The sequence below is a fragment of the Colius striatus genome, chromosome 1, assembly GCF_028858725.1.
Source record: "Colius striatus isolate bColStr4 chromosome 1, bColStr4.1.hap1, whole genome shotgun sequence".
Taxonomy (NCBI): domain Eukaryota; kingdom Metazoa; phylum Chordata; class Aves; order Coliiformes; family Coliidae; genus Colius; species Colius striatus.
In genome coordinates this window covers 31,353,525-31,381,257 of record NC_084759.1, presented here as the reverse complement: position 1 = coordinate 31,381,257, position 27,733 = coordinate 31,353,525, and the positions used below count along the sequence as shown (strand labels likewise).

The 27,733-nt window shown below is 36.9% G+C and overlaps 1 protein-coding gene across 5 annotated transcripts in view; it reads left to right on the top strand.

The window, feature by feature from the left end:
* The window catches only part of AKAP11 (A-kinase anchoring protein 11), a 46,185-nt gene that overhangs the window by 13,098 nt on the left and 5,354 nt on the right, over positions 1-27,733 (top strand). Inside the window, exons 3-12 of one of the 5 annotated variants that reach the window (XM_061995107.1) lie at positions 1,501-1,617; positions 4,953-5,000; positions 6,521-6,655; positions 7,625-7,889; positions 8,283-11,377; positions 11,804-12,930; positions 15,765-15,920; positions 20,302-20,415; positions 21,175-21,221; positions 23,626-23,786. In XM_061995107.1, the coding sequence (XP_061851091.1) occupies positions 1,501-1,617; positions 4,953-5,000; positions 6,521-6,655; positions 7,625-7,889; positions 8,283-11,377; positions 11,804-12,930; positions 15,765-15,920; positions 20,302-20,415; positions 21,175-21,221; positions 23,626-23,786 (5,265 nt within the window). Of the gene's footprint in view, positions 1-1,500; positions 1,618-4,952; positions 5,001-6,520; positions 6,656-7,624; positions 7,890-8,282; positions 12,931-15,764; positions 15,921-20,301; positions 20,416-21,174; positions 21,222-23,625; positions 23,787-27,733 lie in introns of all 5 variants that reach the window. The other 4 variants (XM_061995084.1, XM_061995074.1, XM_061995093.1 and 1 more) reach the window with 4 other exon arrangements.

Here is a 27,733-nt window from a genome sequence, read left to right as displayed (position 1 = left end):
TGATAGATTGCTGTGCCATGATCAAGATGTCATCTTTTACTTACCAGCTTGTGTATTTGTGATTCTGTTTTAGAACTTCTTTCTAGTTTTTAATGTCGTAACTTTGTTTGCATTTTAAAATACTTTCATCATGTTGAGGAAGTTCTTTCTGTATTCTTTGCTACACTTTGCTGCTACTTTTCCAAGCAAATGACTATTTTCGATTTTGACTGCTTTAATGTGGCATGGCCTTGACTGTCAGAGTGGTAGTCTGAGCCCTGTTTGCTAACATTATGAAATATATTATGGTAATTTCAAGGATCTTGAAGTTTCCATTTTCCTGTTGTCTCTTCATTCTAGAAAAGCTTTCCTGATTTTGTATCACAGTAAGCACACGGATGGTGACACTGACCATGCTATAATAATTTGGTTTCCCATATAGTAGGATATGATACCCTTTTTTCTTCCTACAGAGGAAAATAATAAATGATCTTTAAGGTAATACATAAGATTACTTATAACCATAAAGGTACTGTTTTTGCTGTGGGGATATCAAAATTGCAAAACATTTCCTGACTAAATTTGGCTGTCTAGCACTCAGACCATTGTTGAAGAAACTTTGCAATTTTGCAGTATCTTGTTGTAAGTTTGACACAGTTTTCTCACTTCATTTTTAACAAGGCAGTTGTATAGAGAATAAGTAACAATTTATAACTGTGTCATGATTATATTTTTCTTTGTAACTTCAGCATTTGCTAGAGAAAATGAAGTTTTAAAAGAATAGGTTGTTAAATTCCTAAAAGAAGTGAGAGGATGTTGTCTTCCTTACGGTCTGAGTGCACCACTTTCTGTTGTTCTGTCATTTTGTTTTATTTGCCTTCAGATTACAGTGATGATTATTCTTTGGTTCTGTTGCACTTATGCTGGGAGAAAGTCTTTCATTCTTAAGCCTTTTTTAGCCATCTGTGTGTGTTTGCATGTCACCATGAGTGTATATTTAAGAAATGTTGCAAGAAGTATTTACATGGGCTTAAGTTACAGTTGTTTCATATTCTGCAAGGAATAGGAAAGTGTGTATGGATTTTCTTTCTTTTTTTGGTTTTGTTTATCTTCTTCCTCCCTATCTTTTTTGCTACTTTTCTTGGCTAAATTTGCTTTTTATCTTTTTTAAGGAAAAGATGATGAAAAAGTTCCACATGCAGACTTTGATGCAAAGAAATAGATGGGGCCTGGATTTCTCTTGGGTTCATCTGTTTCTTTTTTCCGAGTCTGCAAGTTCTCACTTTTTTTTTAAATACAGAATGAACAACTTCTTTTGGAGTAATAGGTTTTTTTCTTCCTTGAAGAAAACAACTTCTCTATTTCAGTTTCATGAAAAGAAAGTTAAATATCAAACGTTGTGATCTATATACAAAGTAATTTGAAATAGTACTTAGAGTAAGGAAACCTGTGTGGTGCAGGGGATAGATGGGTGGACCCTGTATCAAAAAGTCTCTTATCTTTTTTTCCATTGTTTTTCAGAGTTTTGGTGAGAGTGTACTGCACTCTATGAAGTCACTGCTGCACAGCAAAAAGGACTTATGCAATGTATCAGCAGAGGAATGTCTAAATCAAGAAGAACACGATTATTTCATTGAGGTTTGGCATAACCTGACTGTGTGTATTTTGTGGCTATGATAGATAACTATTTAGCTTGAAGCAGTATGGGAAGTTGCAGAACACTAAATGTGAACAATGTTGCAAGTTACTGGCCATAAAAACTGTACCCTCTGTTGTCGTTCTTGAATTCAGTCTTTGTACTCTTGAAAAGAGCTGTGACATTTCAATATGACATTTCTCTGCTTTTATAGGATTTGTGAAACTAAAACCCCCCAAAATGTAGATTGATTAATTTCGTAAGAATTGTGTAAGTGCGTGTACTGTGTTTATGAGCGCTCCTGGGATTGGGGTTGTACAGATTGTATCCCGAAGAAGTAGCAGAACATTTTGTTACTGCAGGTCTGAAGACAAAAGTTAGTGATTGCTGTTGTTTGCCCTGTACTAAATGGTAGAAGCTGAAGCCTCAAAACTGCAGATCTAGATTTCTTTTATATTAATACCGATGGGCAAAAAGCTGAACAAGGTCTGGAGAGAAGTAGACCCAGGTAGAATGCAGGACTGTCTGAGTAGACCTTAAGCTGTGAGGAGGAATGACTAGAGCTGTTTGAGTTACAAGACTAACAGCAGCTTCTCCAAAGGGAAAAGAAAAAAAGAAGTAATGGGTACCATCTGTCTCTTATTGTCTTAGAACACTATGAAGTAGTAGTTGACAGGCCTGACAAGTTGCTTAGAGAAGAAGAGGCTGACCTGAACTGGCCAGGAGAAGGAGCTGAGATAGGGAGGAATTAATCAAAAAGGGCTCAGGAAATGGTTGTAGAAGAAGGATAATTCAATAAGGAGTAGCAGGAGGAAGGGAAGAGACAGGTTGTGACCAGCACAGATGAGTTAAGGTTGCCTGAATAACAGCAGGGTTTTTGAGACTGGACAGGTGTTGAGGAGATTGTGGCAATATGTAATGTTTGGGGAGTAGGGAAGAAGCTGTATTTCTGCAAGAGTGAACTGTGACAGATTAGAGGTAAGAAGAGCCAAACAGTGGAGAAGCAAACTAAACTTTGTCAGTGTTCAGACACACCATGCTCTAGAAAATAAACCCCCTCAAACGTTGACACCTCCCCTTCTTAATGTCTTGGCCAAATACCTGATGAATAGCCAGCAATGTGTGCCTGCAGTGCTGGTCCCCATGGAGAAAGATAGCTGACTATATTTAGTTATCTTATTAACTCAAGCAATTAAGAGTCCTCTCATTGAAATGTAAGAGGGTCAATATCCTTCCATAGAACAGGTATTTCTTTCTTATGAAAATATGGAGAAAGACACTTATATGCAGAACATTAAAAGAACGTTATTAGAACTGCAGATATAATGACTCAGATTTATAAAAACCAGAATTTAGGTTTTCCTGTACCATTTTAATTAATTTCCTCTATGACTGTAGGTTATGATAACCTTCAAATACAGTGTCTCATATGCTGTTTTTAAAAGAAGGCTTGTGTTAACTGCCTTCCATTTCCCTGACCTACTGCCCAAGAACTTTTGAACTGGTATCCTAACTTCAGACATATTTGAGGTATTAAAAGGAGTTTGTTTTTCTGTGGAAACTGCAGTTTGGGCACAATAAAGAAATCTAAATTAGCGTAGTCATTGTGACAAAGATAGGTAGACTTAGCAGTGGTGTAGGCTCTTTGACAGCAATCTGATGGCCCATCAATGCACATGTGGACTGACTGACCTCTATTGGTGTGAAACTATGACTCCTACATACTACTCTGTCTTGCACAATGAGTTATCCCATGGGAGAAAGGGTTGGAATCATTATCTTGAGGAAAAGGGCATTTAAGAGTTAATACCCATAAAAAACACCAAAACAACCTACTAAAAAAAACCCCACGGCAACAAACTCTAAAGCCTCCCAAAATGTTCTTCAATTAAATAGGTTTTTTTGAAGTCATTTAAATTGGTATGGTACAGGTAAAAAGATGTAGAAGTTGAAAAGTGTCTTGCAGATAAAAGATGTAGGAACTGAAGAAAAGCTGTAGGAGTTGAAGGGTGTGTTACTCAAACGTAATTTCATAGTTAACAAAGTGAATATGCTTCTGGAGACCTGTAATCTATCAGGAGTAATTTGGAATGCTACTGCAAAGCATTGTTTCTATTTATGGTGTTGTCATAACTGAAATAAAGCTAAGTGACTGTAAACAGGAAGACCTTTTCTGAGGGCACAGTCGTTTCCTAGCATTAGATCTCCTGAAATAAAAAGCAAGAATGAACCAATTAATAACAAATGATTATAACCAACTGACTACCATAGAATAACAGAAGTAACTGAGTCAAATTTAGTATGAGCTGTGTCTTGAATACATGAAATTAAATCTGTTGCACGGTGCTCTGAAATATTTGCATCCAAGCCATATCAAAGTTAAGTTCACACATCAGTGGATGTATTTAATCTTTGTGCTATATTCCATATGTACAGAATGGAAGCAAAATTTATTTTCTTACTTGTTTTAAAAATAAATGCCTTGGGAGCATGCAGATACCCTGTTGATTCCTCATTAGGGAAATAGGAAAGGAGAACTCAGGGAGTCTTGTTTGAAACATTTCACTGAAGAATGAAGCTAAACCAAAACATCAACTGTTTGGTCTGTTTGTGTTGAATGATAGCAGACACCTTTAGGCATAAGAGAAGGACAGTATGTGATAAAATATCTCCTCTCTTCACAAGCGCAAAACCTGATGTAAAGCTGACATTTCTGATGTATTTGTGGTTCCTGAGCCTGACAGACTTTTTTTGTTTTGAGGTTTCCTATTTGTTTACTTAGAGTTTTGTCTATTTGGATATTACATGCAAACATGGGGCTTAAGTTATCTGTTGTGTTTTGGCCTTGGGCTAGTCAATTTACATGGTAAATTGTATAATGTGTTGGCATTTTACTCTCTTTAGTAGATCCAAATGTATCACAGCCTGTTAGCTAGGGCAGATCTCAGACTGAAACTGTGAAATATGCATCCAGCCTAAAGCAGGGAGAGGTAAACACTGATCTTTTTGCAAAACCATGTGAATTTTAACAGATGTAGTGAGGCTTGTGTATGTTACTTGGCGTATACCAGCCAATAGATCACTAGAAAATTTCAGTGTAGAGGATTTTTAGTATTGTATATGCTCTTTAGTCTGATGAGCCCTTTCACAAGTCAGCATAACATTGTTTACATAAAGACTATGTGCTGCTCTTTGAGCAAGCTACATGCTACCCTAAGGTACGTTTTTTATGACAGTAGAATGAAGCTTTATGGTAAAGCCTGCTGTATTTTAAACTCTTAGATGTCTGCAGAAGTTTTTTTCTGTATTTCAGTGTGTTCATGTATTTATTTTACAGATGACATTTATAGGTTTTGCTGAAGAGATGGGTACTGCTCATTTGCAGGTACAGTATAGATCTCTGTTGGAAAATAATGTTCTTCAGCACTGGTGGTACCTACTGAATAGTATCTGGTTGGTTTTTTTTTAAATGAAGGATTTTTGGTGTTTGAGTAATGAAATACAAGTGTGTTGAGCATTTAAAAACCAAAGTTTGAAATATAATGGAAAGGGTGAAAATCATTAATATGATAATATTAAGTTTTATAAGTATTTAAAGTATTACTTAGGTCAGTCTTTTGCATTAGAATGGTCTGGAACACCTTACTGAAATTTAGAGGAACAAGGAGTTGTTTGTGGAGGGGAAGTTCGGGATGCGAAGGGGTTTGACTGATTGTGGGGTGGTTTTTTTTGTGTGTTTGTGAGGGGATGGTGTTTGGGGTTTTTATGTTTGAGGTTTTTTGTTTGTCTTGATTTGGGTTTGTTGCTGTTAAGCCCTTGTATATCAGTATTGTAGTTTGAAACCTTCTTCTTACTAGAGTTTACATTAAAATATGGTACAAGTGTCCTCTGCAAAGCTAAACCTTCACTGAATTGACCAGGAGTCAGTATTATGGTTATGCCTGAAGACACGATTCTGGAGAGCTAGATGAGGGAATACGGTTTTAAAACAACAGAAAGTGTGGTAGCCTGGTGGGATTGTGCTATGTCATTTTAAAAAGTTAAAGATTTAATCTTCCTGTGCAATGTACACATCAGTATAATCCATAAGATACATGCTTACAGTGCAGTTCCATACTTCTACTCTGTCTAGATGTTGATAGAGATTGCTGTAATAGCTTGCTGATATTTAAAAGTGAAAAATGGAAACTCTGAATCCATTTGTGTTCAAAGTTGTATTGGTATTGCTCATTAGTCAAATGATGCTAGTGATACTCTTTTAGATATGGGTAGGAACTGTTTGATTATGTAGAATTAGATGGAATTTAGGGAAAATAGGGCTGGAGAGGCTTATGGAGACTTGCTTTGTACTGTCAAAATCAGTAGTGTTTGAACTGTTAAAAAAAAACCCAAACATAAATCTTTCAGAGGCCTTTTCTCTATTAAGTAAATCTTAAAGTTATCTGAGATCATGCTTAAAGAAGTGCGTTGTTCCTGCTTTTGTAATAGGAGGTATATAAAGTATCCCAAGAGCATGTAGAGATCCATTGAGAACCATTATTAACCGAGTTCAGTATTCTCTTTGTAGTTGTGTACCTTCTGGGATGTGCATCTGCTTTTCAGTGCCAACAAGATTCTCCTGTTTGACTTTTAAGCCTCTTCTGACCCATGAGAACCAGTGGAATTTCTTTTCATAGAGGAGTGAGCTGGAGATGAGTGTGGACTAAATTAAAGCCTGTTTACATGAGCTTTACAACATAGTTGTAGAAAATAAGTGGGAAATGAGTCAAGAAGTAGAGAGAAATAGAAGCTTTACCAAAATTAGCAGCTGTTACTATTTAGAGGGGATATGACATCAAAACTGTTATGACTTGCATATTATTTTCTTCACTTTGTGTTCTCAAAATGTTTGTCTATTTGAATCAGGAGTTGGCAGCTGTTTCGGTAGAGCTTCCAGATGTTCTGAAATCACTCCAGTTGTGTAAACTAAAAGAAAACGAGGTTATGTTTTTAAAAGATATAAAGAAAACCTTGGTAAAACCTTATGCCATAAAACCTCAGGTAGGAGTTTTGTGTCTTCTTGCGTGTTTCAATTACAGAAGCATTGTAAAGTGTTTAGTCATGTCATGCCTTTTCTTGCTTTTGATTGGAGGCCATCTCAGCCACAGTAGCAATAGTGTTGTTATATTTCTGTGCTTTCTTTAAAAAGAATGTTAGAAAATGTCAAAATAAACTTGTTGCTTTTATGGTTGTTTTAACAAATATTAAATTATTATGCTGATCCCATGCTTCTGCTAATTTTTTTCACTGCGGGTTTTTAAAGAAGATGAAACTTGTCAAGTTACCTATCTCTGCTCTGCTCAGATGTAGCTTTCATCCTCGGCAGACTTCTCATCTTGAAACATAGGTGCCAGAACTGATGAGAATGTCAGTTGTTCTTAAAACTCAGCGGGCTCTGTCCTTACTGAAGACTAATTTGCAATTTTAGATGATGTTTATTGTGTAATTTCCATTATTTATATTTCAACATTATCTTGAGGATTAGTATTATGCTAATTATATTATTTCCAATTATAAATATTGTTAGAGCAAAGTTTTTATAGCCACGTTGTCTCCTGCATGTTAAATGTAATTATATTGCATGTAAGGCAAAAAATACCTGGAAGAAACAAGTATCCTATAAACTGAAGTAGTATTCAGCATAGTTGTGCTTTGAAATACTGTCTTCCTCTACGGATTATTAACATGCATTCTTTAATAGACTCTTGAGTAAATGTTGTCAGGGTTGCATTACAGAACCTGTTTTTTGTCTTATTGCAATGATTAATACAGAATGCAGAAGCTATGAAAATGTGTTAAGTGATTTTTAACTATCACTCTACCTAAACTGTTCCATTCATTGCCTTATCATTAAAATATTTGTAAGTTGTTTACTGTACATAAAAACACGTTGTAGGAACCTTTTGCTACTCCTGCCAGTGCAAATCATTCTAAAATTAAGTTTGTTTTCTTGTTGCTCTCTCTTTCAAGAATCAGCTTCCTGAAGTGGTTTGTGTGATGAGACTGTCTCCTTCATTCCCAAGGATCAAAGCTGATTATATATTTACCTTGCTGAGCAAATATACCACAGGCATAAGATATGCAGTGGGAATAACCTCATCGCAAAAACATCAATCAGAGACATCCCATGGAGAAGATGATGACACTAATCAGTCAGTTTCTTCAATTGAGGATGATTTTGTCACTGCTTTTGAACACTTAGATGAAGATGAGCCTTCAAAGATACAAAGTGCTGGTAAATTCTTGCATGGTATTGTAGAAATTGTCATTTGAAAAATAGGCTGTCAGGATTTTATGAGAAAAGTAAAAGTAAATGAATAGGAGTTTTTTCACATTAATCATATTTTGTAAAGGGATGTTATGCAATTGAATTTTTTTTGTTGTTCTTTGTACACCAGTTTTATCAACTGCTAAACCAAAGATTCTAATCTGGGTGTCAGATGCAGTTGCCAGTGATTAAATTACTATAATAGGATTTGAAAGGTTAGTTTAATCATGAAAGGCACGCAACCATTTTGCAACAATAACAAGCCCTGCAGTTGCCATCAAAATCTGGTTTTGATGTTTTCTGTAGTTCTGTGAAAATTCTTGGTTTGAAGCAGTCTTTTTTTTTTTTTTTTCTTCTCAGGTGTATGCAGCTTTACTTCTCAAAACCATCGAGATGCTGCTTCTCAGACCATTTCTGCTCAAAGTTTAGAAGCTGTTGACTCAAAGATCCTTGTGGGTTCTGTACGTCGGAAGTCATCTGCCAGATCTTCTACTTTAGTTGATATTTTGGGACTTAAAGAACTGTCCTCAGTGAAGAATTCGGTTACAACCTCAATTTCTGATCCTTGGATACAAAGGAGTTTCTATAAGACATACAATCCTTCTGATCAAGGTGTGAATTTTTTATGTAAAACGTTTTTTTCTTCCTCTCCAGCTGAATCCTCTGAGTCAGATTGCTCCAGCCCAAGCCCCATCATCTTCTTAGATGAAGAAGGATATCAGAAAAGTTTGAAGGCCAAGCTTCAGCTACCAAAAATTCCAGTAGTGAAAGATGGTATAGAGGATTCAGACTCTGAAGTAAGTGAATTTTTTGATAGCTTTGATCAGTTTGATGAGCTGGAAGAAGCCTTGGAAAACTCTTGTAAAGTTATTAGAGATCCCATCCTGGGGAACCCCACCCAGAAAAGGAGGACTGCACAGGAAAAACTGTCATCTGCAAGTGTTGCAATGAATCCTCAGAAATTCAAGTCTGATCGTCCCACTCTCCCTGCCAATGTAAAGAAGCCAACTCCTCGTAAACTGGAATCCCCCTATAGTAGCGGTTTTGATGTCCCAGATTCCCCTCGCCCAGTTAAAACATCCGGGGAAGAGAATGGAGGCTTCTTCAGCCCTATTAGGTCATCAGCTTTCAGTCCACTTGGGAGTTGTGGTTCTTCTGAATGTTTGTGTCGGATTAATCTTGGTGGAGATGGGACAGGTCAAAATCACCACGATGCGATTTATAATAGCTATTCAGCATATGCTGATAGTGTTTCATCTGAGATACTGGGTTCTGTTTTTCATTCTGAATTCTCATCACAAGTATGCACCGGAAATGATTCTGAACCCAAAGGGATTGCTTTGAAAGAGAAAAAAGGTCAAGCTGCAAAAATGAAGACTGGAAAGGAGACAGATAAACAAGCAAAATCCAAACATAAGTCATTAATGATTAGAGATAGCATTCAAAAATTTGCAGCTGAATTAGTTGAAAAAAGTTTCGGCAGTGCATTTAAAGACCTGCAGAAAGGTGTTTCTTCATGCACCAATGCACTTTGTCATTTGGCTGCTAGATTGACTTCTTCGGTCTTTCAAATGGCTTTTTATGAGATTGGAAGACGTAGAGCAATCTCCTTGAAAGAGCGGGCCATTAATGGGATAGCAAACTTTTTGGTGAGTGAAGCTATAACTGGTGCTTTGAAAGAGCTGCGACACGTGAAGAAACAAATATTCACCAACACCGTTGCACGGTTTGCGGCAGACCTTGCTGAAGAGCTTGTGTTTGAAGGAGTCATGGAAGTATGCCAGTTTTCCTATCCATCGACACCTACAGCTGCGCAGCCTTCAGCATTTGACTATGAAGACAAGGTGGTAAGATCCTATGCCGGAGATTTATCTGAATCTGTCATCCAGGAGGCTTTTATTGAACTGTCTCAGGTTGATGTAACTTTCACAACACAAGCAGCCATTAGTGTTTCCATGGACAACGTTAAATACGTGAGTGCAGAAAGTATGGTGGAGTCAACTCGAACTTCCACAGTTTTTCCTAATTTAAATGATAGGGTAGCACTGAACCCAATCCAAGATTCCAAGAAGGAATATACAGTACAGCAAGCTCTGTTTTGCACCTCTGGTGTTGTAAGTTCAATACCGGTGCCCTTAGCTGGAAGAGCTCTCTGTCATCATCAGGTTTCCTCTGATGCTTGTAAAGCAGAAGTATTCCCTGCTCCGAGTTCTGATGACAATGTGAAAGTGTGCGAAGACTCCGCTCACCCGTTTTTCACAAGCAGAAAGAGAGAGGAGGAAGTAACTTCTTTCAGAAACATATACCTAACATCAGATCACAGTCCAAGTACTGGAAGTACTCCATCACTCCTACATAAACAAAACGATAACAAACAAACAAACACCACATCTGGAATGAACATAAATTCAGAATTAACAAGTGGGTCAAAAGGCATTAAAACTTTCTCTGGAACTATGGTAGATATGATAGTAAATGAAGCTTATGAAGCCATAAGCTCATCCAGAGTAACAAAAGCTGTAGAAGAGTATACAGATTTTTTTACAAGAAAAATAATAGATAAAAAATCTTATGTGCAATGTAGTGGTGAAGATTTCACCAAGAGTATGGTTGTAGATCCCTTGCCCAAGTATGTTGTAAAACAGTCTGTGAATGAAAGTAAAGCTGTGGCGTGCAGCGCTAGTGAGAATTTAGCCTGTAACGTGAGCATACAGACTTGTGCAGATATCCGTAGAAGAGAGCAATGTGTGAAGAAGCAGGAGGCTGAGAAACAAACTAATGTTTCTGTAATTATGGGACAGCAAATGCCTTTGAATAATCCATGTAGATTTCTTCTTACTCCAACTCGTCCTGTTCAGTGTTTTCCAGAATCTAAAGATTGTTGTCGGGAACGAAAAGGACACGGGTTTTCTTCAAAATCACCACCGACTTGTTCCACTGTGACTTTTGCTAGGCAGGTTGTAGAGGACTTCAATGGTACAGGAAGCTCCTCAATAACATGTTTAAACAGGCCTTCAAAAAAACATGATACTCAGAAAACATCATCAGGACCATTGACTTACAGACAGGCTGACTCTTTTCTGCATGCAAATAGCTTTTCTTCAGTGATATTTAGCAGGGAAGATGCTTTGCAGGGGGAAGATAAATCGAGTCTCAAAGATGGAAGTACCTGTGTAATGCCAGGTACACCCCCACCAACTCCTTTGGTGCCATATCAATATAGTTCTGAACGAAACCTAAGAAAGCTTTCCAAGAAATTGAAAGGAGAACTAGCAAAAGAATTTGCACCTGCAACACCACCGTCCACACCATACAATCCCTCTGTTACTGGTCTGTCTGAAACTGAATGTGACTCTTTGGAAAATGAGGAATTTATGCTGAAACTCATGCGGTCGCTTTCTGAAGAAGTGGAAAGTAGTGAAGATGAAGATCATTCTGAAATGCCTGTGGAGAAGGTGAAGCATTCAGAACAAACGATTCAATATGCAGACAGCATAGCTAGCCAAATAATTTCAATAGCAACTGAAATGGCTGCTTCCCATTTGGATGGTAAAACAAACGGAAGAGAAGTGCATGGTCAGGTTCAGTTAGGTATGCAAAACAAAAGATGTGGATACACTGGGTTCATGAATATCCCAGAAGAGACATGCAGTTCTTTATGGAATTATGCAGGTGATATGGCAGGAAAAGTAATCAATGAGGCCAAGAAAATAGTGAAATCAAGGCATTGTAAACTGTTGAGGTTGAAGCGGGTTAACTGTCAGGTGGATTGCCTTCACTTGAGAAAAGGTGATAAAGATTATAGTGCAAAAGAACAATGTGGTCCAATGCGGGACCAGTGGTCAGGGGAGAGAGACTCATCTGTGCTTCCTTTGCCACAGGGTTCAGGTGTGACAGGTTTGACTTCCAAATACCCAAGCTGTGAAAGTGTGACGGATGAATACGCAGATCATATCATCCGAGTTTTGAAAAGAGAAGGTGGTAATGCTGAACTGTTAATGGATCAGTACGCTAGCAGGCTCGTTTACAAGTCTATCAAGTCAGGCTTACAGCAAGTTGCAAGAAAAAACAGATTGAGATACAACAGAAAGTTGTTACCTGGTCAAAATGCACAGGTAAATGGTAAGCTGGAACTGCTCAAAGCAGTGAATAAAGGTGCAGTGCAGCAAATGAAAAGCAGCATTTATCGCTGTGAAGACCAAATGTGTGAAAGGAATCTCAGCACACGGAGAACACAACACGCAGAGTTGTTAGATTTTTCGGAATCCCTTGTTCGCAGTATCACTTGTGACGTCAGGAATAAACTGAAAATGTCAGGAGCTTGTTTGCCAAAGTCTCTGACAGATTCCTGTTTATATAAAAAGACTGAATTTGATGAAGTCACGGGTGATCTTATTAAAACAGGATTTTCTAGGACATTTCATCCTTTCTCCCCAGATCATAAACTGTATCATAGTACAGGCAGTTTAAATGAAAATGGCTACAGTGAAGGTATAATTGAAGCTATAGAACAGTATGCTAGGAAAGTAGCAGATGATACTCTAGAAATGAGTTTAGAGTCAGCTGTTCTCCATGTGGCCGAAAACAGAAAAAATGGGGATAGGCTCTCACATACTGAGAAGCTGTCTCCTTTTTCTGGAACTGTGTGTAGATGCTGCAGTATGAAGGAACATCGGTACTGTACGGAAAGTACATCTCATCATCTGTCTGTACAAGAATCCTCCATTCCAGGGAGGCATTTTCTTCATTCTAGGTTGGCTGATGCTTGTCAAAAATCAAGAGCATTTCAGCTTGATATTCCTAAAATTCACGTTGATGTGGAACAGAAGATGGTGTTTTCTGGCAAGGGGGCTACTGCGGCCGTAGAGAAAGCAGAAGGAGAGCTGAGTTACACAAGTCTGACAGCCGACAGTGGTATTGGACAAGATGGAGTCAGTTTTGCTGAAAGCCTTACTACTGAAATCATGACATCAGCTATGACTAATATTGGTCAGGCAGTTAACATAAGGTAATATTAATTTTCTCTTATTTGTTGCATTCCATACCAGAAAAAGAAGGATTGTTAATACCAATGTGTGCTCAGAAGGAATGGTTTTAAATGTATTCTTTTTTACAAATATGCACATTATGTTGTGAAAGTTTTATTTAGTTTTGTTCTTCTGGGGATATTGAAATGATTCAGAACTAGACAAAAAAATTACTTTTTTTTACCTGTGAGAGGTTGAAATGAAGATTTCAATGTATATCATCATACATATGTTCCAATAGGTGACTAATAAGTGGAACTTAATACTTCAACTTGAAATATTTTTAGCTGTAATAAACCATATGGGATTTGTTGATCTGTGAGCCACAACAGAATCCAGGTTTGTTTCCTACCTAGTTTTCCTACTCCGTGCTAAAAAGTAAAAATTTACTTTTGTTTTTGTCAGTGGGACAAACACCTGGTACTAACCATTGCTGTATAGTATGAAGCCTTTATTTTGATTATGGTTGTGTTCTGATAGTGCCCTTATTGTTGGGGAATAACCCCCACAACCCCTTACTTCAGGAAGTGTATAAAGTGGCAATACAGTTGACGAGGAACTGACTTTCAAATTGTTGCATATTTAGCAAATGCTGATACACTGTTTAATAGACCTTATAAATGGCAAAGTAACTTTAAAGCAGACAGCAGCCGTTTCTTAAAACAGACTGTGCAATGATCAGAGTGCTTTGGAATGTCTTTCTGGTCCAAGAGCAGTCTTTACCATGTTTTTTTCCAATTTATAGTAGTTTTTCCTACTTTTTTGTGTGAGAGTTGCTCGCACTGTCTACAGGTTTCCTGATTTTTAGAGAGGCATCAAAATGAGTAATAAAATTAGCCACTGAATATATAAAGGTCAAAGGCCACAGTGGGACTGAACAAAATTATTCAACGTTTAGTATGAAACACATACATCCTAGCAGCATAAAAGTTCTCATAAATGTATATTTTGGCTCTGCACAAGAAGGTTGAGTCCTTACTGACAAAAAAAGAGAATTCCTGTGGTGACTTTTTTTTCTATACCTACATAACATTTTTTTTCTCAGTCACTTAAAAAAAATATTACTTTAAAATTCTAGTTAGAGTATGGCAGCAATAAACTGCAGGGTTCAAAGCAAATACTGTTGGTCATATCTGTGACACAGAAGTAATATTAGGGTTTTACTGTGACAATTTATGGATGTTTCTTACATTGTCATCTGATGGTGTGGTATGTAATGTGTGTTTCTTGAGAAACTGCCTTGCGTGATGAAACAGCTAGTGCTGCTGTAACTGTAAATTAAACTGGGGAAAAAAGTCACCTCTGTATTACTCAGGTAGGTTCCATTACAAGCTATGTATTTGTCTGCACAAATTCTTGCTGACTGGAGCCAAGTGTTACTGGTCATGTGGTTAAGGTTGGCCTTTTAACTTAAGTAATGAAAGATACAGTGTCTACTTGCAGTGTCTGGTGGTGGTAGGATGATAATTTTTCTTGAACTGTCTGCCACTTCCATCACAGTTTACCCCTGAAAGTTAGTTCATAACTTCATGCTTTCATACTGTAACTTTTTAATAAGGAGTTCAAACATCTTTAAAATGATAGAACTGGATCTTTCAAACACGAGCCGGCAGTGTGCCCAGGTGGCCAAGAAGACCAATGACATCCTGGCTTGTGTCAGAATATGAACAATGAGACCAGGGAAATGATTGTTCCTCTGTACACAGCACTGATGAGACGGCACCTTGAGTACTGTGTTCAGTTGGGGCCCCTCACTCAAGAAGAACATGACGGTGCTGGAGCATGTCCAGAGATGGGCAATGAAGCTGGTGAAGGGACTGGAGCTCAAGTCCTATGAGGAGCAACTGAGGGATCTGGGGTTGTTTAGCCTGGAGAAGAGGAGGTTGAGAGGAAACATGATCACTCTGTACCTGAAAGGAGGTTGTAGTGAGATGGGGGCTGATCTCTTCTCCCAAAGTAACAAGTAATAGGACACTAGGAAACTAGTTTTTAGATGCTGGTACAGGCTGTCTAGGATGGTGGTGGAGTCACTGTTCTTGGAAATATTTAAAAGATATATAGAGGTGCTGAGGGACTTGGTTCAGCGTTGGGCTTGGCAGTGTGAGTTAGTGGTTGGACTTGATCTTAAAGGTCTTTTCCAACCATAATGGTTCCGTGAAGTGTCTTCCAAGACTACCTTTTCTTGAGCATACTTTCTTGATTGGTTTTTCCATTAAGAATTTAAATTTCTTTCCTGACGGAAATATTCTATCCAAGTTACACAATCCTACACTTTCTTGAAGTAGGAAGACAAATCTTTTATCTACAGGAAGACCTTTTGAAAAAACTGGAATCCTAACATTTTAAACACCAAGCACTCAGGCTTGAGCAAGTACTCAAACGCTTAGGCTACAATAGCAGACCGCTTAGCTGATTTTACTGAAAGCAGGCAGGGGAAAGTACCCAGACTGTCCTAGGGTGAACACGTTCAGACATGGTAAGTCTTCTACTTGCAAAGTGTACCTTGATATACACTTCGTAAGGCTTCTCTATGCTCTATAGCAAATAATCTTCCAAATGAGAGAATTATTTGAGCCTCTCCTTTTGTCTTCTACTGAAAGAATTCCATATAGCAATCCATGAAGTTTCAGGTTCATTTCATTGCTCCATTTCTTATGTTGAGAATAGGGCACAAATTAATGGATTGCCCCGTTGTGTTTTTTTTCTTTCTTCCTTCGGAATTTTATGTGTTTGAAATGATTTTAAGTTGCTGTAAATGAACTGACACAAATCAACATGAAGTGCAGTGATGTTTTTGTCTTAAATTTTTGTTTAGCTCTGTTGGAAGAGAAGGATTTCACTCTGTTGAATCTATTGTTAGCCAGCAGATGAGTCTTAGTATTGGTGATGATAGCACTGGGAGTTGGTCCAATCTAAGTTTTGAAGATGAACATCCCGATGAGAGCAGCAGTTTTCTTCACCTGAGTGACAGGTAACTATGAACATACTAGTATAGTTAAACAGTTATCTCGACATCAAATAACTTGGCATCAAGTGATGTATTTGTTTTCCTGGGGGCTGGGGAAGAGCAGATGGTTTTATTTTCAACACACAATGACTTTTAATTAAAAAAAATGGCTCTAATATTTTTATTTCCTTGAAAAATGTTGTTGCCCATGAATGTTCATACTGTACCCTCTGCAAAATATGTGGCGTATGCATTGCTATTGATGTCAGGGAATGACATCAAATAAAACTGTACATATGTAATTTAAGCATTAGTGAAAGATACAGGCATTTCAAAAACAACCACTATGTATAAAATACAACTTGGAAGCACTGGTTATAAATTATTAAATTGTTTATGAAATATTAAAACTTAGAATGTGTTTTATGTAAATTCATCTATTCATTAAAAAGTAATATAAGCTTAATTCTCGTGAGGAGCGTTAACAGCTATTCTTGTCTTTTTTTGGGAGTTGAATTTATAAGCTGTTCTGATAGTGGTGGAGTATTTGCTACTAACAAGAGCTTACAGGTGTGTAATACTGACACATATCTGTGCAGGGTAGTAACTTTTTCCACAGAGCTTCTCATTACCTTCCCTGGCTGATTGACAACAGATTAGAATGGGAATTTTAAACATCTACAGTATCTCTGCCTGTTGCTAGGGAAATGGCAGTGAAAGTTGTGGTCTTAAGCTTCTATAAAAGGAACATGTCAGAAATTAAGAAACATTTTTCTGGTTGATAGACCACTTATGTTACTGTAGAAAGTTCAGTGTTTCTGTTGAAGGTCAGAAGTAGGTGAGAAACTTTTGCTTTTTAGTTAGCACTTCAAGCATCACTGAGATTAAGGAAAATATGGGAGAGATACTTCGTTATGTAATGTAGAAGTAGGTTATTTGATACTAAAGTGAAACTACTCACTTAAATGTCTATATTTTTCATACTGAACTATTTTACTCAAACCACTAATATAATTTATCTGAATAATTTTGTAAGAGAATACATTACCTTAAAGTGACTTTAACGAAATATCATCTGTTTGAATGAGTGAAAATGAGTTAGATTTGTATGTTGAAATTCAGAGTGTAAGGAATAATATTCAGCATATTGGCAGTCACAAATAGTGAATAAAATACATCAGAAAAAAACCTCTTGAAAAAAAATTGCTGTACCTGTAGTGCCTATACTATATTTGTTGTTTATCATCCCTAAAACAGATTTAAATGAAAAGAAGGTAATTTATTTAACTTGCAAGAAAATCTGTGGCTCATTAGAGAAGGAATGACCTAAATTAACGTTTTACTTAGAGAAGGAGAGCACAATTTGAATAGCAAGGTGTTGGCAGAAGAAGTGGGTATGTGCAAATTCATAACTAGTTTTCCAAAACTACTTGTATGTTGATAGCAGTACACATGTTGGTTTGTGTTGCTGAGGTTTAGCAGGTGGAAGTGACAAGATCTGGGATCCAGCATTTGCTCTGTAATAAAACAAAAAAAGATTCTGTAATGATATCATTTGTGAAACTGGGTTAGCATCTTCTGAGGAAACCAAAAGTTATGTGACAGTGGTGATTTATTGCTCTTATTGCCTCTGTAACATAAAATACTTTATTAAGGAGGAAAATGACATTCAATCTTAGAGGAAGCATTCATTATCGAGTTACAGCAGTTGAAAGTTTGGTTGGTTTGTTTGAATTTTATTTCTTTCATAGTTGTTTTTGGTCTTGTTAGGGCCACTTGTTTAAAAAAAGTACTGTGCGAATTGTATGTAAACCGTGTCAATTTGAAACACTTAAATATACTATCAGGTAGCATTGCTTCCCAGGGAGTTATTTCTTTATGTAGTAGCTTCCTTGTGTCTAAGAAGCTGTCAGCAGTCTTGCTTGTACTGTCTTTGAGGTACTACACATCATTCGATCAATTTGTTTGTAGTGAATGCTAACAAAGTTTTACTTGGTGAGGGAGAACCTTTTGCTTCCTCCAGTATTTTTCAGGCTGTTTGCAGCATTCAATGAACACTGGTATTTGAGACTATTTCCAAAATGTCAGTTAAAGGAGTCTTCATAATAAACCTAGAGCTAGCACTAAGAGTAGTGGAATTTTTTTTGGAAGACAGGATCGCAGTCCCCAGAAAACTCCAGAATGATACCAGCTACAGTGGTCCAGTTCAATTTACCTTGCTTTACCTAATGGACATTTTTTGTAGTAGCTCTGTTGAAACAGTACAGACCCTCTGTGTCCCAGACCAATATAAAAATTATACTTCAGTACTTTGCTGAGGATTAAACTATGTGCAAACAAGCAAGCAAGACAACTTGGAATGAATTATCAATGCAGAATCTCTGCAGTTCCATTTGAATTGGAATAGAAACAAAAGTTCTTTAGTGCACTTGGTAAAGCTAATGATGCAGGGAAGTGCTTGTATCCTCTGCTTTGTGTGCCTAATGTTAGCGACTGAAATTTAGAAATAAAATGATCTTAAGCTTTCTCTATAGTTAGTGTAGAGATATAGGCACAGATAGGCTTTCCCAGGGAGTGAATTGGAGCATCCAGGTTAGATTTCAACTTGGAGCAGAAGCTTCTTGCCTTTGTATGTACATAGTGCAGAATATTAAAGCAGATGAGCTGAGTTAAAGTTCCCATATATGCAGTTTGTATGTGTATATAAAAGTTGAGAGCTTTTCATGTAATTCTTCTGCAGCATGCATGAAGGATTATAGAAGCCTTATAATTCCTTTGTTTATTGCTTGTTCTGTGATGGCAGGACTTTATTTTCGAGACTGTTTATTTAACATCTTAAAATAAAGGTTACATTCCAGAAGAGACTCACACATTGCTGTAGCCATATGGTTCAATATATATGATTATTTCAGACCAAGATTGACCTGTGTAAAATACATTTATCTCTTAACTAATCAGAATAGTAGAATGTGTGAGGTCATTCTATAAGATTAAAAATACTTTAATGAGAGAACTGGATCAATATTTACTTCCTATGTTATACATCTGTAAGTGAAAGAGGCTGTTTTAGTGCAAAGTATCAATATGCCATATTAAATCTTTTCTATACATGTAATTTGAACCAGAAGTAATACTTAATACATATTGTGATAGTCTCACACAACAGCTTGAGAAACATTTTTAAAACTGAATTTGTATTCTCTGTGCAAGTCAAGTTGGTTTCTTTAGAAGCTTCTGCACTTGAATTTTCTTTATTTTTTGCACATCTTAAACAAAAATTTGCTGAATGAAGCACCTGCAACTTTATTTTTTTTTTTCCTTGCTACTGTGTTCATGTTGCAAACTTGCTCATCTGTTAGTGTTTTGAAATTACGATCCAAGCAGGCATACTTGAAAGCAGAGGACACATAAGTGTTACTGCCAGACTCTTGAAAGATTAATATCTGCCTCTTGAAATGTTTCTTTCCACCATAAGCAGTTTCAAATTTTACAATTTCCCTTCAATGGAATGTGTGGAAAAGAAGAGCTTTAACAGTCACACAAAACTTAAGTGAAGAAAGCATCTTCTTGCAACAGTTGTTCTCTGCAGTTACTTCATGGCTTGTCATACCATCTACAGTAGAGAATCTAGCTTTCTCAAAGAATGCTGGTTATCTTGAAATCTTACTCTTGGAAAGCTTACAGATGTGCTCTGTGGGAGGTCTGAAGTTGAGGAACAGAGATTTGATCATATGAGTAGCTCAATCTTATATATAAGCACAGACAAACTGCTAAATGTAGTGCTTAAAATGTACCAATGTAAGGGCACACTCAGTTTTTTTAGTTCTTTGCATTGGCCTGAATGTAGTCATGTAATAAACAGTGTGCTTATGAAATTGGTTTAGTATTGTTTTAGTATTGTTTTCACTGATTTATAACCTCCCCTATTTTTAACAAATCAACTTGTCAAACAATGTTCAGAATAAAAAAGAAATTATTTGCTCTAAGAATTTCTTCTAATCAGGCTTTTGGATATCATTATTAGATTTTTGGAATGAGGTGGAAGGATTTTATTTGTGCAGTTGTATTCACATTGTCTAATTTTATGAACTCTTAGGTAATCCGTAACCAAATATTGTAATACATATTCTTATAAGCAATTGTATTGTAATTGTCAAGCTTGTATAAGTAAGGAGCAATGTACTGAGCTGAGGACAGAATTACTGCTAGCACTCATCTGTAAAATTAATGAACATAAATTAATACTTTCACCTGTGTACCGAAATGTAACAGTTTTACATTACTGTTCACAATGCTGCTCTGTGTCCCAGCAAACCTGTTAGAAAGTTTCAGTGCATCTGCATTAAATGTCTTAACAGCTCTAAGGAAAATTAAGGTTCTAGTTTGAGCTATTGTTCTTTTCTAGTTCAGCTGCGTTCTCTTCTTCTCCTGGCAGTAATGGTAACAGCAGTAGCTGGAGCAGTCTTGGTTTAGAAGGGGATATGTATGAGGAGAATTTATCCTTGCCAACATCAGACAGGTTGGTTCAGTTGAGAAATATAAACCAGATGGGTTCCTCATAATTAATGCATGAAATCATCATTTTGGAAAATAAAAATGCAGTTCATTTTTTATGCTGTTACATTATTCATACTCTTCTCACTTAATCACAATATGATTTTTTCATTAATCAATCCATATTGAATGGTTAAATTTTGCTGTGCCAAACTGATGAATGTGTTATGCTTGCAAAAAAAGGGTCCCTTTTGTGCATGTTCTTGCTTGCAGTTTTACAAGTGTTTAGATGTACATTTTCATGCAAACTAGAGCTTGCTTCCTACAGGATTTCTGTTTTTTCCTTTAGCTCGTGGAAACTTTCAAAATTGCTTGACAATTGACTTTCATAGGGCACCTATGACTTTCAGCTTTGGAATAACCTATAACTGTTTGCACCTGTGACTTAAGATGGCTCAACCTTTTCACATATGAATTAAAACTAAACTGTCCTCTTTAATGAAAATCAATAAGTTTTCTTATTTTAAAATGTCTTCGTATTACAATCCTTCTTTTTAACACCTTGTTCCTCTCTTCTTCCTTCTTAAGAGCAAATCTTGTCAAGTTGATCATAACTGTTTCCATCACGAAATGATGTGAGAAGCAAAGCTTCTTCTCATGATCATTTTTTGATTCTTTTATGATCTTCCTGTTCTTTAATCTTCATTACAGTCTTAGGGTTGACTACATTTATTGTACATATATTGGATTGTATTAATATTTTCGGTTTATTTTTAAAATACAGTGATGGAACAGAAGATAAAGATGAAGACTCCAAAGATGCTGCTGAAGGTAATGTCAATTCCAGCATATACTACCGTTGTTGACCTGTGCACTCTACGTGAATTGTTCTGTTAATTCTTTGCTTCTCTAGTCTGCAAAACAAGGTGACAGCCCTGTTATTACTGTTCTAAACAATACATGTCAGTCAAGCATCAGAATGTGTTCTTCGATTAATACCCTATGTGCACCTCTTAGTGCACTGAAATTTACAGCCTTGGGAAACGCTAGTGTCTGCTCACACATGTACTTAATAACGTAAGGTAGTGAACTCTGATCAGCTTGTTGAAGCATAAATTTATGTGCATAGAATGATTTCTTTGTAAAATGTTTGATAAGGAGCCATGGCAATGCATCTGCAAGGCTGTTTGGGACAGTGAAGAATTACTCAAACTGGCCATATTAACCTTGGGAGAGGAGTCATGGGAAAGAAGGAAAAAACTTATATACATCTGGTATAATCTCTTTCTTCTTAATGATGTATAAAATAGGATCTATCCAGAGTCTTTTTAGAGCTTTTTGGTTTGTAGATCTCTGTACTAGTTCCAATCTGATTGAAGTGCCCAAGGTTGTTAGCTGAAATGAGAGCAGCTTGAATACACAGTGTATGAGGCTGATATAAAGATCAGCTGACATTAGAGTAAATTGTAGGAGAGCTTTTCTTTATGTTGAGTATATTCTGAAGATGAAGTTTCAAGAAACCTCTGCTACCCACTTAGAGGTGATATTCAGCTATGCTGCACATCTTGAAGTAGTGGTGATGAAAGCTGAAAGATACAGGGTTATTTCTTTTTCTTTCCCTTCCTGTTCTTTAACCTCGTGGAAAAATGTATAGAAGTGAACCACACCATTTTAAGAAAATCAATTCTGACTGTAAAGTTATAAGGAAATTAAACTAAAATATTGAGTATATTTTCTGCCCTGTATCAATGTATCAATATAATGTATATGGCATCAATATACCGTTGCTTTCTTTTGGTCTCAACTTCACAAAGTTTTAGCATCTCAAACATTAAAATTGCTGGATTAAAATGGTGTTTGATTTCATTTCTTTATATAGTTTTAGGTGTCTCCTGGAGTGCAACAGATTGCTTTATGCCATATTAAAGATTTTCTACTGAAATTTTTCCAGCTTAATTTCTTCACCATTTCACTTTTGTTTTGAAAAGACTTTCTGTTACTTTCATTGTAGGACCATTTAAAATAGGATTCTAAGTAGACAACTTTTGTACCTGGTCATGTATGTTTGGAAGTTCTGTTCAAGTCATACCTAGAATACATTTTTCTAAGCTGGCTGCATCTTGTTCACTAAAGAGTTTGAACCAAAGCTTGCTATTTACAAATGTGCATTTATTTTATATAACTAAAAAATAGATCAAAATTTCCCAGTGATACCACAATGCTGTCCATCCACTAAGTGTCGTAATTTTTCTTATAATTGGTTCTTTCTCCTATAAAAATATTGGATTTTGGAGCTCCCACACAAATGTTCTGCTATCCATCAAGAGCACACTTGTGTTCACAGTTCAAATAGTTAATTTTATCCCTCTTTTACTTCCTGGAGAAAGCTATTTTGTCTCAATAGTTTTGCCAATTAGGAATGAATACCTTATGTACCTCAATTTCCATAAGCTTGATTGGAAGAGTAATGAGATTGAGGTAAACTGTACATGAACATACGTTTTTATTGCAAATATAATCCTTGTTTCTAGAGGGTTTAAGTCCAGTAGTCTGGAGGTAAACACTTCAAGAGCAACTTGAAGAGCACTATATACGCTATATATACTTAGTTGGTTCTGAGAGTGTGACAATCATTAATGTCATAGCTGGATATAGAAATTCAGTGTGGGAACAGAAGATGACAATACTGTAGTTTTTTCTGCAACTGCTCTTTCAACATTGTGTTAATTTTTGGAACTCATGCGGTAAAGGAAGGGTTGAAAGATTGGATAGGCCTCAGTAAAAACAGTGCCATACTTCAGGAAAACTTAGAAGCAATCTGTCGGTCTGCCTGTACAGAAAAGAATTCTGAAATATGCACTTCCAAAGAATTTAGTGGATGAAGGCATAGAAAACAATAGCAGTTGGCAATAGAAATGACTGATGGACAACGTGAGAGCAATTGCTGTTCAGTTTATGAAAGGTTGTGTTAAATTCCGTGTCATTTGGGATACACATTAAAGTTTACATGTCTTTTAAGACTCAACTATGTTTGCATGCAATCTTAAGTTGATAAACAGTACTTCCTTAAGGGGAAGCACAGAAACACTTTAGACCAGCATGATTTTTTTCTTTCTTATTATCTGCACGTGCTAAATTGAGGTATTTAAGATAATATAGTCTAAACAGTGAGCTACAGAGAAATTTTGAAACAGTTGGAAGTGATAGATTTGATGAGTTTTATTTTTAATATTAGGTTTGGAGCAAATACGAAAGACTTTATCAATAGTGAATATTGATCTGGAATCAAATCTAGTGGACCCCCAGCTCAGAGCAGCACTCCAGTGGCTATCAGCTTCTGAAACAGAGGTGTCTGATCTTCACTTTCATGACACTGCTACAAGGGAATTTGTCTTTGTAAGTACTTGGGTTTGAGGGGTGGTGGGGAACGGCAAGAATTTGTTTGATTTCCATTTGCTGTGATACACCAACTGCTACTAATTTACTTGCTATTCAGTAGTATTTGCTGTTCAGGAAAATCATTATTTAAATCCTGAGAGGTCAAAATGGAACAGCTTGTTTAGCCTGTGCATGTACCATATATAGCACAGTATGAGTCGAAGCAGAGTTAACTTCTTTCACAAGTGGTTCTACTTGCTTTACTCTAAAGAGGTATTACAATTACAGCATTTCTGTTTAGTGAAGTTTTTTTTTTCCAAGCATTTTTTAATTTGTATTTAATTGTTCATAAATTGAATAAGAGAGAGAACTTGGTCGTGCAAATTAATTTCTTTCTTAATATGTTCTGCCTCAGCTTTTTTGTTTTGCTAGCAAAGGCACATTTTATTATCAGAATGAAGTTTAGGTTCTAATTAAATCTTGAGTGTGTTTTTATTCTGTGAGCAACTGCAACCAAAGCTGCTGAGAATGAAGGTTCAATAAGATAGGTTCCTTTTTAGATGCTTTTAGTTTGGTTTTATAGTTTGGTGGGGTTTTTTTAATGCAATATGTGACCAAAGAGAAAGCGGAAGTTTGAAGAAGTCAACTTCAGCAACTTGTGTCTCTTAGGGAAGGATTAGAATATTGGTATGTGTACTGACCTGAGTATTTCCATCACAGACATATAAGAGAAACTTCTTATTCCTATAAAATCATAAAAATCATTCCTTTGTGATGTCACACCAAACTGCACATAATAATATTCATTCATTGCATTTGACCTGTTTTTTGTGAATTTTCTACCAAGGAATTATTTTAACATTGCTTGGCTTCTGAAGGGCTGACTTAACAGGTGTATAGGTGTTGTCTCTAATGATGGGGTTGATAGGAATGATAAATCATCAGATTTTTATTTTGTGACCTAGTAACATGTGAAAAGTGTTACCGTGATGCCATTAGTATGTTTTAAAAAATTAAGATCTTGTCAAAAACAACTGAACATACACATCCATATGGTAAGGAAGGAAAAGCTTGGTCAGTTCTGAAGTCTAGTATTGAGTCACCAACTCAGTGCTTTCCAGAGCTCAAGTAATCATTTCAGGAGGAAAGGTGAGTGACTGGGAAGTAGAGGTCATCATGACAAAATAAGACTCCCAGGCTTAAATGACTGTGTGCACCTGTGGTGCTTAGTTACTGTAGACTTGTGTAAAGGGTACATAGAGGTCAGTCGAGATTGTACCTGGGCTGAATGTTCCTAAGAGTGGCTTCTCCCTTTCTAGCCCAGAGTGCTAGTTTTGTTTTTCTTTGGCCTGTGTTGCCTAATCTAGGTGTTCCAGCTCTGGCAGCGAGGTTGGACTTAGATGATCTTTTGAGGTCCCTTCCAACCCTTAAGATTCTGTCTTACTCTCTGGTAGATGTATTCAATCTTGAGAGTAATGAGTCTTGCATTCTTGTTTAAAATAACCTAGGAAATTGTGTTTTGGGCAAGTTGAAATATATCACTTGTTCTCCTTTTCTGGAGTTTGGTGTGTTTGATTTAGAATTATTTTAGAAATATGTTTTGTTGTACGTTAGTTTGGACACTTAGAGTGGATGTCATGCTTTCATAAATGAGAAGGCAGTTTGAGAATAGGCTTCTCCATTTCTGTTTTTGTTTGAAGCTGGTGGGTTTTAATCCTTACATTCATGTGTTTCTTCCCTGCTTAGAAGTGTCTTAACAATGAAGAAAATACTTGACTTTTTCTTTTGTCACATGCCTGGCCCAATGTTCTCTGCTATGAATGAGTTTCGTTTAGTGATTAGAATTATTCTGACCTTGTGAGTTGTTTTTTCCATCTTTTGAAGATCTAGCCATCTTCTTCATGCTGCTTGTATGCAAATTGCAGTGTTGCAAATACTCAGGAAGAATAGCTGTAGGATGCACAGATGTTAGTAATCATCTCCTTTGTGTTTGTATGTGAGAGACCTGTATCTTACACTAAAACATGTAAGACCAAAAGAAAAAAAAAAGATGGCAAGTGCCTCTTTTAATTTTTCCTTGAGTATCTCATTCTTCTACCAGCTCTGAGTAGATTTCAGGATTGTGATGCCACTATCTGAGCCAATGCCTGAAGGCACACAGGAAAGGTGTTAGCTGTCTGTGTATCAGAACACCACTACCTTAGTAAGAAGAGCACTCTGGAAAATAGCAATGTCTGTCGTGTATGCATTCCTGAAAAATTACAGTGTTTTCCTACTTGACATTTCAGTCACAAATTGCTGGTGAGTTGGCACCTCAAGTTAAAACAAACGAAAGACCTTCAGGCAGGCAGAGGCAGTGTCGTGCAGTCCTGAAAGTATTACAATAGTTAATTGAGACACTTAGTGTTATAGATAATTTGTAGTTCTCCAAATGTCATTATGTTCAAATGAATTGAAATCCTCTTTTGCCCGTCTGGGGATGAGGAAAAATAACCTGTTTTTTATTCTATCCCATTTCCCAGTTGCAATGATGTCTGACCCAAACTGAGGGTCTTAAATTAGAGAGTTGTTTTCAGTTGTGTCACTTGTAAAGCTAGACAGGCACCTCTAGAGGGCACTGCAGCCCAGCAGAAAAATAAACTGACCTCTAGATACTGATCTCGTGCCACCTAAGATTTTGTAGGTACTTCATTAAGTTACCTCTGTTACCTGGGGAATGACCCTGGCTTTTAGATCATATTGAAAATGGTACTTTTCAGTGCAAGCAGTTGGTGGATTCTGAAATGGACAGACTTGTGTTGGCTGATCACAGCAGGGTAATGAGCCATTGATGTGGTAAGGCTGCATAAAACACAAAAGTACTTTCAGCATATATCAGGCAAAGTATTACTTGCTGCAACTAGGTATGAACTCTTGTTGAAGAATAAGGGTGTGCAAAAGAATATTAAATACCCATGTATGAAGCAAAGTGCATTTGTTAAGAGCTGGAACAAGAAACCAGTAAATTAGAATACATAGTTTGAGACCTGAAGCTTGGCAGCATGAATATGCAAGTGCCTGGATTAAAAAAACACGTATATTTAATTTTTATTCCAACCTTTTCTAGTTGTTTTAGCATTCCTGTTGCCTATTTTGAGGAAACTCCAATACTTTACTTGTCTGATAGTAAGAAACAGATCAGTCAGCTAAAGAAATAGTGGGACTGATCTTTGAACTTAAAATGGAGAGATGAGTGAAGCCAGATGCCAGCTCTGTCATCTTATCATGGTGGTACCACCTTCTTTGGACAGTCATTTTATACTGTATTTGCTAAAGTATGTCTTTGCATTAACCAAACATTCCTCTGGCTTGAGAAAAATGGCTATTCTTTTATAAACCAACAAACATCAGGTGCCTACCAAGTCATAATGTCATTCTCCCTCCTAAACTGGATACGGGAGAGAGAAATATAACAAGAGTCAAGATAAGGACAGGGAGATTGCTCAGCAATTAGCGTCACGGGCAAAACAGACTCAGCTTGGGGAGAAAAGGGTTTGATTTATTAATAAACTATGAGAACAGGGAGATAAGAAATAATGTTTTAATCTTAAAACACCTCCCCCTACCCCTCCCTCCAGGACTCTCCTTCCCTCCCCTGCCAGCAGTACAGGAGGTGGGGGATGGGGGTTACGGTCAGTTCATCACAGATGGACTTTGTTTCTGCTTCTTCTCAGGGAAAAGAAGCACTTCCCACTGCTACAGTGTGGGGTCCCTCCCCACAGGAGACAGTACCTCATGAACTTCTTCAATGTGGGTCCTTCCCATGGGCTACAGTTCTTTACAGTTGCTTCAGTATAGGGCATCCCATGGGGGCAGCTCCTCACACCCCGCCCCAGTGTGGGTCATCCACCGGGAGAACAGTCCTTCAGGTACCAACTGCTCCAGTCCGAGTCCCTCATAGGATCCCAAGTCCTGACAGCAAACCT